Source organism: Bufo bufo, chromosome 4 (genome assembly GCF_905171765.1).
Source record: "Bufo bufo chromosome 4, aBufBuf1.1, whole genome shotgun sequence".
In the NCBI taxonomy this organism is placed as follows: Eukaryota; Metazoa; Chordata; class Amphibia; order Anura; family Bufonidae; genus Bufo; species Bufo bufo.
In genome coordinates this window covers 160900088-160915859 of record NC_053392.1, presented here as the reverse complement: position 1 = coordinate 160915859, position 15772 = coordinate 160900088, and the positions used below count along the sequence as shown (strand labels likewise).

The window sequence follows — 15772 nt, the reverse complement described above, 5'->3', positions numbered from 1 at the left end:
TGGTCATTGTGCGATACTACCATAGCAATGATGTGGCTCTATTGTGTTTTTAATTAGTTATTTAATTAAAGAGGTTGTGCAGCCTGTTGATATTGATGATCTATCCTCAGGATAGGTCATCAATATCTGATCTACAGGGTTCCAACACCGGGCACCCCCGCCAATCAGCTGTTTGAAGAGAAGGCGGCACACCATGCGAGCGCTTCTGTAGCAGTGGCGTAGTGTAATCACAACTACTCGCTCCATTTATACTTGTCATTACACTGCACTTTCAAGACGACAGCAGTGTAATGAACACATCTAAATGCGCTCACAGTTAGATGCATTTCACTCAGAAGCAGGGGGCGTCTCCTTTCTGCCTGCACTATACTGCTATGACATCCTTTCCCTTACTTCCCCCTACATTTGCTTTCATCTCTGGAGCAGAATAGATAAGGAGGCATAAATCACACTTAAAGACACATAGGAGGCTCCTATGATGTTCAGAAGCAGCGTAGAAGCAGTTTTATCAGGATCTCAGCTAGCTCTGACATGCCCCCACTTCCTCTCCGCCGTCTTCTCTGTTTCTGTTACCAGGGACGTTCTTTCCTGACAACAGACAGTTGACTGCAACTTAGGTGGAAGTGAGATCCCAGTGGCCAAGATTTTACAGCTTTTTTTCCAGGTGGACACAGGCATATTTTTTAAATAAATTTGCTACTTACACCATTCTCTATTAAATTACATTGTGTGAAAGTACAGGGACTCTTAAAGGGGGGGTCGTGCAAGATGAAAGTTTTTTTTTTTGGGCAAAAGCAGAGATATAAATGTGTAAAATACAGGTTTTACAGATTGCAATGAATTTTTTGGTGATAGGTCATCTTTAAAGACTTTTAAAGGGCATTTGAAGAGGACCTGTCACCACAAATGTTATAGAGCAGGAGGAGCTAGGTTTGTGGGATATCAAAAATATTCCCAAGATAGTGATATTAAGAAATGTATTACCATAAATAGCAATTTATCCCATTCTATGGAGGCCACAAGGAGACATTATACTGTATGACGCCACAAGGAGACATTATACTGTATGGGGGCCACAAGGAGACATTATACTGTATGGGGCCACAAGGAGACATTATAAATGTATGGGGGCCACAAGGAGACATTATACTGTATGGGGCCACAAGGAGACATTATAAATGTATGGGGGCCACACAGAGACATTATACTGTATGGGTGCAACAAGGAGACATTATACTGTATAACGGCCACAAGGATACATTATAATGTATGGGGGCCACAAGGAGACATACTGTAGAGGGGCCACACAGAGACATTATACTGTATGGGTGCAACAAGGAGACATTATACTGTATGAGGCCACAAGGAGACATTATACTGTATAGGGGCCACAAGGAGACATTATACTGTATGGGGGCCACAAGGAGACATTATACTGTATGACGCCACAAGGAAACATTATAGTGTATGGGAGCCACAAGAAGACATTATACTGTATGGGGGCCACAAGGAGACATTATAATGTATAGGGGCCACAAGGAGACATTATACTGTATGGGTGCAACAAGGAGACATTATACTGTATGGGGGCCACAAGGAGACATTATACTGTATGGGAGCCACAAGAAGACATTATACTGTATGGGGGCCACAAGGAGACATTATACTGTATGGGAGCCACAAGAAGACATTATACTGTATGGGGGCCACAAGGAGACATTAATACTGTATTGGGGCCACAAGGAGACATTATACTGTATGGGGGCCACAAGGAGACATTATACTGTATGACGCCACAAGGAGACATTATACTGTATGGAAGCCACAAGAAGACATTATACTGTATGGGGGCCACAAGAAGACATTATACTGTATGGGGGCCACAAGGATACATTAATACTGTATGGGGGCCACAAGGAGACATTATACTGTATGGGAGCCACAAGAAGACATTATACTGTATGGGGGCCACAAGGAGACATTATACTGTATGGGGGCCACAAGGAGACATTATACTGTATGGGGGCCACAAGGAGCCGTTATAGTGTATGACGCCACAAGGAGACATTATACTGTATGGGGGCCACAAGGAGACATTATACTGTATGGGGGCCACAAGGAGACATTATACTGTATGGGGGCCACAAGGAGATATTATACTGTGAGACGCCACAAGGAGACATTATACTGTATGGGGGCCACAAGGAGACATTATACTGTATGACGCCACAAGGAGACATTATAGTGTATGGGGGCCACAAGGAGACATTATACTGCATGGGGGCCACAAGGAGACGTTATACTGTATGGGGGCCACAATGAGCTCCTCCTTCTCCTTGACTTGCTTTCTGCAGACTGCGCTACATTTCATCGCCATAGGTTCCCTTTACAGTCAATTCCACAAGGACAGGGGAATATTTATTTAATGTTAATTTTTTGTCGTATAGCACTTGTACGGTTACAGGTAGATATTCAATGATGTTCTACTGTCCTTTACAGTTCAGGAAAGTGTAATGTACTTACTAGACGCGCATACATATTACTACTTTATGATTGATGAGGAGAAAATAAGATTAAACGCAAATAACATTTCCAGTGTTTAACAAATGATTTCCTGTCGGAATGTATTGCATCTGATATGGTGAAGGAAGGTCACCTTCAAAGATATCACCCGCTGCAATCATTTAAACTCAATTATGTATGCAAAACGCTAGAAATATCATCTATCACTGAATTAATTACTGTTATAATAAATACATCATTTATCTACATGAAATGTATAAGGTGCTCTGTTCACCTATGTGTGGTCACCTACTAGGACACTGTGTATTCCAGAATAGCAAATGTATACCTATGTGGGCAGACAAGACACGGTCAGCACAAAGATGCTTTTTATACCCATGCCCCAATGTCTTCCTATGTAATATAGTGGATTCTACTCGTCTGAAATGTAATGAACTGAAGATGAGAACATTTTATAGTGTAACTTTCAATTTTCATAGTGACAAGAGTTGTGATCAGTAGAGTCCACTCGAAACCCTAACAATCACTAAAACAAAGGGGCAGAGGAGCTGAGCACCTTCTCTCCTCATTAGCTGAAGACTGGCTCATAGGAAGTCAAACCTCTAACATGTCACAGATGACAGTCACACTTCAAATTATGGCAAATGAATAAGGAAGGTTTTAGGTGTACCTGTCATTTTTATTTCTCTTAAAGGGGTATTCCAGTTTTTATATATTTTTTTTATTGATTTGTTTATATAATAGGAAATCATACAATTTTCGAATATACATGTATTTAAAATTCTGCATGCATACCTTTCTTATCTCAGGCAGTCGGCCCCTATATGCAGTAGAATGGTGTGGCCCATGTATCAGTCCTGTGTAACGTGTCCATGTTGTAACTGAAACATGGCATCAGTCAGGTGACACTTGTCACATCATATAATCCCTGACATTCAGTAAGCAGCAGGGTTATATATGACTTACATGTGCTTGGTCAGCACACAGGACACATCCATGTCATAACTAAATGGGACTAGTGGTGGGATCATGGTTTTATTGTGTTTATTACATTATCTACATTACTTTGTGTACTTTCTTGGTAGCCTGTCTCTAGGTGATGTTATGTTGTTGATAGTTTAGTGTTTAAAAACAAACACAACACACACTGACAGACATGATGAGAATACTGTATACACTGTAGATGTTCTGCTCTCTCATCCACTACTATCCACCTGTTAGATACCTGGGCATCCAGGTCACATGATTGACACCATGTTTAGTCCTATCCAGCCCTCCTCTGGATGCATTTTATAGGATTAAAATGGGCCAAACCATTTTTTTTCTTTAGGGAGAGGCTACTGTATGGATATAATAAAGAAACTATTTTAGAAATATAATACAGAAAACTGTTCAACATCTTGTTCTCTAAATAAACAAATGTAATAATTAAAACTGGAATACCCCTTTAATATTGTGTAAGGATAGTGATTTTAATAATTTTTTATATAATTTATAACAGAAATGTGTGTATTTAATAAGAAACTAGCCTGTAATGTGTCTCCTTTACTATATGCTGAAGATGGCTAGGTGTAACATACAGAGGCTGAATGTATTGCTACTTCACTTAGCGATCTATTGCTCCTTTCTGCAGAAACAGTACTTTCAATTCATATGGAAATGAGCACTGAAGGCGGGCCCAAGTCACTCTGTGCACCCATCCTCTTTCTGCTTCCTCTGCCAGCCTTGAAAGGGCCGGGCGAGGTGACTATGCAGGAACCTGGTCGTGTATGTCTTCTCCAGAATGAAGCACTGGATCAGTAAGTGAAAGCCATCATTACGTTCAGCTGAGCTATCTCTACAAGGCATTGTGCCTGGTTTAACAATGAATTTCCGGATGAAAAATGATAACTGATGTGATAAGTAGTTCAAACTCAGTCCAAATATTCTGCCCTAGATCACAAGGCATATTTAAATGGGTTTAGCTCAAGGTATCTGTCACCAGTTTATGCTGCCCTCAGGCTTATTTTCCTTTACATACACTGGAGAAGTACCCTGAGCATTTTCGTTATACTGAACAATTCGCTATTGACAGAATGACAATAACGTTAAATTGAAAGGGCAAAATGTGTGACAGATTCCCTTTAACATCTGGTTGGCTCCTGAAGGAACACTTCCCTAATATCCAGTCTATCATCCATATCCCAGCTACTTGACTTGAACACATCCATGTCAGTAAGATAACATGAGAATAGAATTGTGTCAATTATATCATCAAGACCTGTGTTAGGCTACTTTCACACTTGCGTTCGGGGTTCCGATTGTGAGTCCATTTGAAGGCTCTCACAAGCGTCCGTGAACGGATCCGTACAGCCCCAATGCATTCTGAGTGGATAAGGATCCGCTCAGAATGCGTCAGTTTGGCTCCGTTTGGCCTCCATTCCACTCAGGAGGCGGACACCCGACGCAGCTTGCAGTGTTCGGGGTGTCCCCCTGGCCGTGCAGAGCCAAACGGATCCGTCCAGACTTACAATGCAAGTCAATGGGGACTGGATCCGTTTACGTTGACACAATATGTGCAATTGCAAACGGATCCCGTCCCCAATTGACTTTCAATGTAAAGTCAGGAGTCCCTATTAATATACCATCAGATCGGAGTTTTCCTCCAATCCGATGGTATATTTTAACTTGAAGCGTCCCCATCACCATGGGAACGCCTCTATGGTTAGAATATACCATCGATTTGGAGTCAGATCGTGAAACTCAGATCCGACAGTATATTCTAACACAGAGGCGTTCCCATGGTGATGGGGACGCATCAAGTTAGAAATTACTAAAAGAACTGTGTACATGACTGCCCCCCTGCTGCCTGGCAGCACCCGATCTCTTACAGGGGGCTGTGATCCACATCAAATTAACCCCTCAGGTGCCGCACCTGAGGGGTTAATTGTGCGTATCATGGCCCTCTGTAAGAGATTGGGTGCTGCCAGGCAGCAGGGGGGCAGTCCCCCCCCCCTCCTCTCCCTTCCCTGTATTTAACTCATTGGTGGCCAGTGCGGCCCCGCACTGGCCACCAATGAGTTAAATACAGGGGGATGGGGGGGGCCGCACTGGCCACCATGAGTTAAAAACATGGGAGGGAGTGGGCCGCACTGGCCACCAATGAGTTAAATACAGGGGAGGGAGGGGGTGCCGCACTGGCCACCAATGAGTTAAATACAGGGGAGGGAAGGGGGGTCTGCCCCCTGCTGCCTGGCAGCACCCGATCTTACAGGGGGCCTGAGGGGTTAATTGTGCGGATCACAGCCCCCTGTAAGAGATCGGGTGCTGCCAGGCAGCAGGGGGCAGTCATGTACACAGTTCTTTTAGTATATTCTAACTTGAAGCGTCCCCATCACCATTGGAACGCCTCTGTTAGAATATACTGTCGGATCTGAGTTTTCACAAAGTGAAAAATCAGATCTGAAAAAAACAGTTAGTTATGCAGATGGATCCGTTCTGAACGGATGCAAGCATTTGCTTTATAGGAGCGGATCCGTCTGTGCAGACACCAGACAGATCCGCTCCGAACGCAAGTGTGAAAGTAGCCTTAGTAAGCAAATTGTTGTAGAAATATATATAGTTGTAATCTGCTCTCCAATATCTTTGTGTAAGGAAATGTAAACCCCCTTTCCCTCAGCCGCAGTCAGAGCCAGACCCAGGTGTTACCATCTTGAATTCTGAGCAACTCCTCTTTCCCCTGCCCAGTCTGTTTCTTTTATTTACTCACAAAAGGTGTAAAAGGGGCTGGTCCATAACAAGGATACAGGAAGTGATGACATACAGGAAGTGATGACATAGCCAGCTCACAAACACATGTATACAATAACCACTGGAGCAAACTTTATCTAGCCTTGCTCAGTGATCAATGCCAGATAAAGTTACTATGAGCCTCATGCATGTTTATTACAGACGTCATTATCTCCAGCGGCTGATCAGGCGCACTAGAGACGACAAACGCACGTTCCAATCATATATTGTTCTCTTAACAAGATGCATCCACGCCAAGCCACTAAATCCACGTCTCGCGCGGGGGCCCTAGCCGGCATCCATACATCAGCCAACAAAACACTGATCTGCTGAACACATCAGTCTTCCCCGGCCCACAGCCCAGTGCTTAGCACATGGACCATTCGCCGACGGAGACCTCTGCGCCCAGCAGCTGTGACAGGACATACACGGGAAGATATCCACTCCAATGGTTTACCCTGACACTGAGAGACATGGTGACAATACACAATATATTAAATACACATCCTAATAAAATTTCCACAACAAAATCATGTTCACAATCACCTTCGGCAGTCAGGCTGTAAACAGGATTACACCACTAAACCTTAGGTTTCAAGAAGCTAAAATGTCCTTTTCTTTAGGTTAAAAATCAAGGGTTATCACGGAGATGAGGAGTCTTCACCTTCATACGCTCATCACAGGAAAGGATAAGCATCAGTTTTGCAAATTTCAGCTTGGCAGCTATAATTGAAATCCTTCAGGTCATGTTACCTTGGATAACTGGGAGCCTCAAACCTTCTAGAGAATTCACTAGGAAGCAAATCTGCTCCTGATGCAATAAAAGAGAGGAGATTATTTTCTCAGATCAATGGTCAGATACCAAGTCCTTTGCTTCAGGAAAGAGGAATAACTTTAAAAGAAAGCAGAAGGACCTATTTCTGAATTTACCGTCAAGCTTAAATGTGTCTTCAGGTTTCTCTTTTCTCATCTGACAGTCTATAGTTCTCTGCTCTCTAAAATGAACAAACATCTATAGAACCTAAGAAACCAGTAACCCCAGTATGCCCAACTCCATGGAAGATACATTTATATATTGCTATAGTCCTGCTACAGTACAAATCATTGGATAATTGTCCAGTTCTGAGTTTTTGCCCCCTGCTCCATGGTTGCTGGACTAGATCCTCACATAAATGCCGTCACGAGTACTGTAGAAAGTTATACATACTACAAAGACAGACAGGAGCAGAACAACAGAAAACTATAGGCCAAGATGGTATTTTTGTTCCCATTTGACATCTACGCAATAATCGTATCTGCCAATAGTTCATACCTGCCAGAAATAGAGGAAATAAAGCCATAAATTAACTCAAAGAAAATTTTAAGGGAACCTGTCACCGGAATTTTGTGTATAGAGCTGAGGACATGGGTTGCTAGATGGCCGCTAGCACATCCGCAATACCCAGTCCCCATAGCTTCTGTGTGCTTTTATTGTGAAAAAAAACAACAATTTGATACATATGCAAATTAACCTGAGATGAGTCCTGTATGTGGAGATGAGTCAGGGACAGGACTGATCTCAGGTTAATTTGCATATGTATCAAATCGTTTTTTTACACAATAAAAGCACACAGAGCTATGGGGACTGGGTATTGTGGATGTGCTAGCGCCATCTAGCAACCCATGTCCTCAGCTCTATGCACAAAATCCCGGTGACAGGTTCCCTTTAATTTCTCATTAATGCTTAAGACTTGACTCTTGTTTTTTCATATCCGATTGATAATAATAGTCTGGTTATGTATATAACGCACTTTATATTATTGGTGCAAAAAAGGACCACATTCAATTTCTAGATCCATAATGATCCTCCAAAATATGTACAAGTCATAAAAATCTTAAAATTTATGATGTTAATGGAATGGCTGGACATGCGCCAAAACAAAAAGAGCTGCCCTCATTTAAAAAAAAAAATGGAAGAAATTACGTTATGATTTTTTCCATACAGATGATATAATTAATCTATGACTGCGTAAATGGGTATTCCTATTTTGGGACATGTATGGCATATCTATGTGATATGCTAGAAATGGCTAGTAGTGTGCCAGTTCCTCCTCACTTAAGAATGATGCCCCCCATCACGCCCAGCTGGAATGGACAGGGGCCACTAATGTGCATCTCTGCACTTTAATAGCACTTCAAAGAACTGCTAAGCACGGACATCGTAGAACACATGTCCAAGATGTCCATGGGGGAGGGGAAGAAGATGATGATAATATTTATATCACTTTCAATAATGTAAAATCATTAGCAAAAAAAGGATTCAGGTTTATGTACATTTACATCAAAAGTAAATGTGGGACCCTCCGAAAATATTGTAATTATATAGAATAAAGAACTGTGACCAATATAACTATAACAATTTTCCTTTGTTGGTAGAAGGCGTGATGCTGGGGTCCCACATTAAGATTCTGAAAAGAGCCAGCATAGGTTGAAATCATTATGACAGTGATCAGTAATATAGCCAATCTTTAGATCAGCGTTTATGATGGGATGAGCCATTTAGAAGTAATTCAGTAGTAAAAACCCAACTGAACTTCCCTCCATGGCTGGTCCCATAAATAGCTCACGGGACTCATTACAGCCCTGTCTTGGTGGCAAATATTTCACTATTTAAATTTATAAAATGAAACTATGGGGCAGAATTACTATCCCTGCCTAATATTTAGGCAGCGTAGACCTAAACCAGGCAGTGTAATGATGTGTCAAAATTACCACTGTGGCTTACATTGTATGAGTCTGGTGTTCAGCCAGGCGCTTGTGTCTAGCTTCACACCAGTTGTTGATTGGCTTATATTGCACCAAAATTGTGGCGCACATTGTCGCCTTTGAAGTCGTGCCTCTTCCTGCTAATTCACTCCTGGTTCCGATAAGTCCCACTTATAATAAAAATTGATGGCCAATTTATTTTGCTGCAAACTGATCCTGTAAATCTCACTCAATCTAAATTCTGCTCCCTCAAAAAGGGCAGCAGCCTATTAAAATTAGATATCATCACAAAGAGCGCCACAATTATATGAAAACTTCTAAATCTAACTGTAACTTCTACCCTCATCTAAACCCTACAGGTGTCTAATACAACTTAACAAAACAGCTGCGTACCATAAAAAACTGCATGTGGATTTAGTGACGTGGATCTGTTGCAAAATCCACAGGGGATTTTTCTGCAGAAATTTACATCCCGTGTGGATGTGTATTTAACACGGCTCAGTGGTTAGCACTGGTGCCTTGCAGCACTGGGGTCCTAGGTTTAAATCCGACCAAGGACAACATCTGCATGGAGTTTGTATGTTCTCCCCGTGTTTGTGTGGCTTTTCTCCAAGTTCTCCGGTTTCCTCCCACACTCCAAAGACATACTGACAGGGACCTTAGATTGTGAGCCCCATTGGGGAAAGTTGGATGCTGGTGTCTGTAAAGCGCTGCGGAATATAGTAGTGCATAAAATAAATAAATCTGTCAGAGTAGTATGCTGCTCCAAGGAAGGCATACCATACCATCAGGCACAAACGGCAATAAAACATTATGCAAAGAATTTGTCAGACTCTTGCTTCTGACATGTTGCTCTTCCCTACGTATGTATGCATATGCATTTCATTATTTTTTTTTTTAAACGGTCACTAGAAAAACAGCACAGTAATACTTTGCCCTGTTTAGCCTCTTTCCATCACTGAAAAATATAGCATAGTATAGCTGACAGAATAATATGCTCACTAATTTGCTTTAACCTTGATGGTATGTCCACATGGGACGTAAACTGCAGCAGAAAAATTCCCTGTCGATTTTGCAATGGATTTGCGTCAAAATCCAACAAAAAATCCACACACACATTTGTACTGGGTTTTACTATACAGGGAGTGCAGAATTATTAGGCAAGTTGTATTTTTGAGGATTAATTTTATTATTGAACAACCATGTTCTCAATGAACCCAAAAAACTCATTAATATCAAAGCTGAATATTTTTGGAAGTAGTTTTTAGTTTGTTTTTTTGTTTTAAGCTATTTTAGGGGGATATCTGTGTGTGCAGGTGACTATTACTGTGCATAATTATTAGGCAACTTAACAAAAAACTAATATATACCCATTTCAATTATTTATTTTTACCAGTGAAACCAATATAACATCTCAACATTCACAAATATACATTTCTGACATTCAAAAACAAAACAAAAACAAATCAGTGACCAATATAGCCACCTTTCTTTTGCAAGGACACTCAAAAGCCTGCCATCCATGGATTCTGTCAGTGTTTTGATCTGTTCACCATCAACATTGCATGCAGCAGCAACCACAGCCTCCCAGACACTGTTCAGAGAGGTGTACTGTTTTCCCTTCTTGTAAATGTCACATTTGATGATGGACCACAGGTTCTCAATGGGGTTCAGATCAGGTGAACAAGGAGGCCATGTCATTAGATTTTCTTCTTTTATACCCTTTCTTGCCAGCAACGCTGTGGAGTACTTGGACGCGTGTGATGGAGCATTGTCCTGCATGAAAATCATGTTTTTCTTGAAGAATGCAGACTTCTTCCTGTACCACTGCTTGAAGAAGGTGTCTTTCCAGAAACTGGCAGTATGACTGGGAGTTGAGCTTGACTCCATCCTCAACCCGAAAAGGCCCCACAAGCTCATCTTTGATGATACCAGCCCAAACCAGTACTCCACCTCCACCTTGCTGGCGTCTGAGTCGGACTGGAGTCTCTCTGCCCTTTACCAATCCAGCCACGGGCCCATCCATCTGCCCATCAAGACTCACTCTCATTTCATCAGTCCATAAAACCTTAGAAAAATCAGTCTTGAGATATTTCTTGGCCCAGTCTTGACGTTTCAGCTTGTGTGTCTTGTTCAGTGGTGGTCGTCTTTCAGCCTTTCTTACCTTGGCCATGTCTCTGAGTATTGCACACCTTTTGCAATTTTAAGAGTGCTGCATCCCTCTGCAAGATATCTCACTATTTTTGACTTTTCTGAGCCTGTCAAGTCCTTCTTTTGACCCATTTTTCCAAAGGAAAGGGTCATTAGACCACACCCTTTCTCATTACAGAGATGCACATCACCTAATATGCTTAATTGGTAGTAGGCTTTCGAGCCTATACAGCTTGGAGTAAGACAACATGCATAAAGAGGATGATGTGGTCAAAATACTCATTTGCCTAATAATTCTGCACGCAGTGTATGAATAGCACACAGTGAAATCCGCCCAGTGAGTTGACACAGCCTATGGATGAGATTTATCTTATCCACCACTATAAAACACTACAGTTTTACTGCCTGCAATTAGTATATGCCCCCTTACTGAAGAACAGCCACATTCTCAATCGGGCACAATTAAATGGCATCTGTCAGCAGATTTGTACCTATGACACTGGCTGACCTGTTACATGTGTACTTGGCAGCTGAAGACATCTGTGTTGGTCCCATGTTCATATGGGTCCGCATTGATGATGTTTTAATATATGCAAATTAGCCTCTAGGAGCAACGGGGGTGTTACCATTACACCTACAGGCTCTGCTCTCTCCGCAACTGCCTCGCCCTCTGCACTTTAACTGACAGAGCCAGGCAGTGTAGGCAGTGTCACTGCCTGGCCCTGTCAATCAAGGTGAAGAGGCAGTTACAGAGAGCTGAGCCCCTAGGTGTAACAGTAACGCCCCCATTTCTCCTAGAGGCTCATTTGCATATATTAAAACGTCATCATTTTCTCAGCAATATGGACACATATGAACACGGGACCAACACAGATGTCTTCAGCTGCCAAGTGCACATGTAACAGGTCAGCCAGTGTCATAGGTACAAATCTACTGACTGATGCCCTTTAAGACTAAGCTGCAATACCAGAAATAGAAGCATGGACAAGAGATCCCAATACTTAAAAGTTCTCAAAGCATAAACTAATTAATAAAATTCAATATTAACTATCAAAAATTTACAGAACCTAAAGAGAAATAAAAATGAAATGTTGTGGGAAAGCAGCATGTAAGTGTACGGCTGGATAAAGAAGTAGAGGAGGAGGAACCGATCATCTAACTACAAGACAGAGATTTCTTATAAATCACACAGTACAAATGTAAGTAAAATGCAGCAATCTGGGTCAGGCTATGGCTGATACGAGCACTTCTTTACCCCCCACCTAATCCTCTACTAGTGTACATTATGCCCCGGGGGCATCCTTCTCAAGCTCCATTCCAATGGTTTCTTTGATTTTACTCTAAAGGAAATGTATGCAGGTTCCATGGTCACATCAAAGGAATATATTGCAAGTAATAAGAAAATGTGCTTATCTCTTGAATACAAATTTTTTGGAAGTGACTAGTCATAAACTAGTTTACAGCTGAAGCAGAAATTATTCTGAAATCTATAGTAGCTTTGCTGCTGGACATAGGCACTATAAAGATCTGTCCACTGTAGTGGCTGGAGATGGCTATGCTACTCAATAACCAGCATCTTCTACTACACCATGGACAGAGCTGTGCAGCCGCTGATCAGTGGCGGTGAGGGATGTCAGACCCCCGCCAATCAGATATTGGTGGCCTATCCTGAGGAGTGGCCATCAATATACAGTGGTCCCTCAAGATACAATATTAATTGGTTTCAGGACTGGAGTGGAGTAAAAATACAAAATGTTGCACAAATAAACCTAAAAAGTCGCAAAATCCTATTTCGCGACTTTTTAAAGCAAGAATTCTTTGCAAGGAGTAAAATAAAATCCCCCCTACATGTAGATAACATTACAATAAACTGAACCACACAAATATCATTACTGCAGCAGAGAAAGTGCAAAATTCCAACATATTGAAAAATGTTAAGTCCTTGACTTACTACATGGTCAGGAACAAGTTAATCATGATCTTGTACAGAAACTGTAACCAGAGCATGTACGTACATCATTAGGCTACATTGACACAACGTAGTGTTTTGCAGTCTCGCAAAACTCGGAAACCGGCCCGTGTGCGTTTCGCAATTTGGCGGCCACTATCATAGAAAATGCCTATTCTTGTCTGCAATTGCGGATAAGAATAGGACATGCTCTCTCTTTTTTGCGGGGCCACGGAATAGAACTACGGATGCGGACAGCATGCGGTGTGCTGTCCACATCTTTTGGGGCCAAATTGAAATGAATGGGTCGGCTCCCGTTCCACAAAATTGCAGAACAGATGCGGACCCATTCATATGGTCATGTGAATGAGCCCTGAGGCTGTATATCCAAATCAATATCCACATCAGCAGGGTCTACACAGGAACCTACTACTTCCAGAGCTTCCAGATCATCGGGTAACTCCAGGCACAGATGCGGATTGGTATATTTAAAGGGGTTATCTGAGTGTTTAATACTGATGACCTATCCTTAGCATAGCTCATTAGTATCTGATTGTCAGGAGTCCGACTCCCAGAAACCCACTGATCAGCTGTTTGAAAAGGCTGTGGCACTCGCAGCACAGTGGCGTCCATTGGACAGCAGCAGTGCTTGGTATCGCAGCTCAGCTTCATTCACTTGAATGGGGCTGAGCTGCGCCTAGGCCATGTGACTGATGAACATGACCTCATTGGCAGAGGGTAAGCTACGAGGAGGCCACGGCACTCTTCAAGCAGCTGATCTGTGGGGGTGCTGGGAGTCGGACCTCCACCAATCAGATACTGATGACCTATCCTGAGGACAGGAAATTAGCACAAAACACTCAGAAACCTCTATAAGTAAAGGCATATCGCTATGGTATGCCATCATTCTATGATCGTTGGGGTCCCAACAAAAGTTTTGCTGTGCAGAGGAAAACACTACGGCTTCATGCACTTGGCCAAACAATGAATCTGCAAAATACGTAGACCTTCCGTGTGCATTCCGCATTTTTTTCACTTCCATCAATAGAAAAGCGTATTTTTGTCCGCAATAGAAACCAGAACAGTACCTCAGCGGAGTGGCCATGTGGATCTACAAAAAATACAAATGTGTGCATGGTCCCATAGAAATGAATAGGTCAGGGTGCTAGCCACAAAGAATACATACAGATAAAAAATATAGTTAAGTGCCTTAAAGGGTTTCTGTCACCCCGCAAAACTCTTTTTTTTTGGATAGTTAGATTCCTCATAGCGCGGTATAGGAGAATATAATAGTCTTACTTACTTTCATGCGGCCGATTCTTTATAAAACAAACTTTTATAATATGTAAATGAGGGCTCTACCAGCAAGTAGGGCGTCTACTTGCTGGTAGCTGCTGCAGAAATCCGCCCCCTCGCCGTGTTGATTGACAGGGCCAGCCGTGATCTCCTCCTCCGGCCGGCCCTGTCAGTAATTCAAAAATCGCGCGCCTCTGGTCATTCGGCGCAGGCGCTCTGAGATGAGGAGGCTCGTATCCTCAGCACTCCCTCAGTGACATCACCGAAAGAGAAGACGTCATCGGCGCAGGCGCACTGAGGGAGTGCTGAGGAGACGAGCCTCCTCATCTCAGAGCGCCTGCGCCGAATGACCAGAGGCGCGCGATTTTTGAATTACTGACAGGGCCGGCCGGAGGAGGAGATCACGGCTGGCCCTGTCAATCAACACGGCGAGGGGGCGGATTTCTGCAGCAGCTACCAGCAATTAGACGCCCTACTTGCTGGTAGAGCCCTCATTTACATATTATAAAAGTTCGTTTTATAAAGAATCGGCCGCATGAAAGTAAGTAAGAGCATTATATTCTCCTATATCGCACTATGAGGAATCTAACTATCCAAAAAAAAAAATATGAGTTTTGCGGGGTGACAGAAACCCTTTAAGGGGAAGCAAAGATAAACCAGTGCTGTGGCCCCTTCTTTCTCAGGATAGGTGGGGGTCCAAATGGTTGGACCCTTGAAAATCATAAAGTTATGGCAAATCTTACCAATATGATGAGATAACCCTTCGATTTCAGACACATTTACAAAGTTTTTAAAGAAGGTGAAGCTACAATAATACAAAGGATACTTGTGATCGAAACCATACCATACTCTGAACAGCCGGGCGCTCTCTTCCTTGGTAGAACCTTCAGTGGGGTTTTCTGTCCTCTGTTGAAGAAAACATATACAATAGATCATTGATTCCGGTAATGATCCAAGGTTCTTCAATGCTCGTACAGTATAGCGCCAGTATATAAGCTCCTGACAGATTGTGCTCATTCCCATCACTCCCAGTCTACACTGAGTATCTTTAATCTATCTCACATGAACACACTACAACCAATTTCATATTACGCCACTTAATAAATATGTTTTAGGAGTGTAAGAGCAAAATGGATTTCAGGAGAAAACCACACAGGCAAAGAAAGTCAATGAAGATGTTGCCAAAGTAGATGATAGATAGATAGATAGATAGATAGATAGATAGATAGATAGATAGATAGATACTAAAAAGAGAAGTAGAAGAACAGGACTGTCAATATAGAATTGGGAGCAATCTATCAAAGACCATTGGCTCAAGGTCCAAAGATATCAAAAAGACAA

The 15772-nt window shown here is 42.3% G+C and overlaps 1 protein-coding gene across 1 annotated transcript in view; it reads right to left on the bottom strand.

Moving 5' to 3' along the window:
- SLC9A9 (solute carrier family 9 member A9) overlaps positions 1-15772 on the bottom strand; it is a 902549-nt gene that overhangs the window by 143228 nt on the left and 743549 nt on the right. Inside the window, exon 14 of the mRNA XM_040428049.1 lies at positions 15258-15337. Within this exon, the coding sequence (XP_040283983.1) occupies positions 15258-15337 (80 nt within the window). The remainder of the gene's footprint in view (positions 1-15257; positions 15338-15772) is intronic.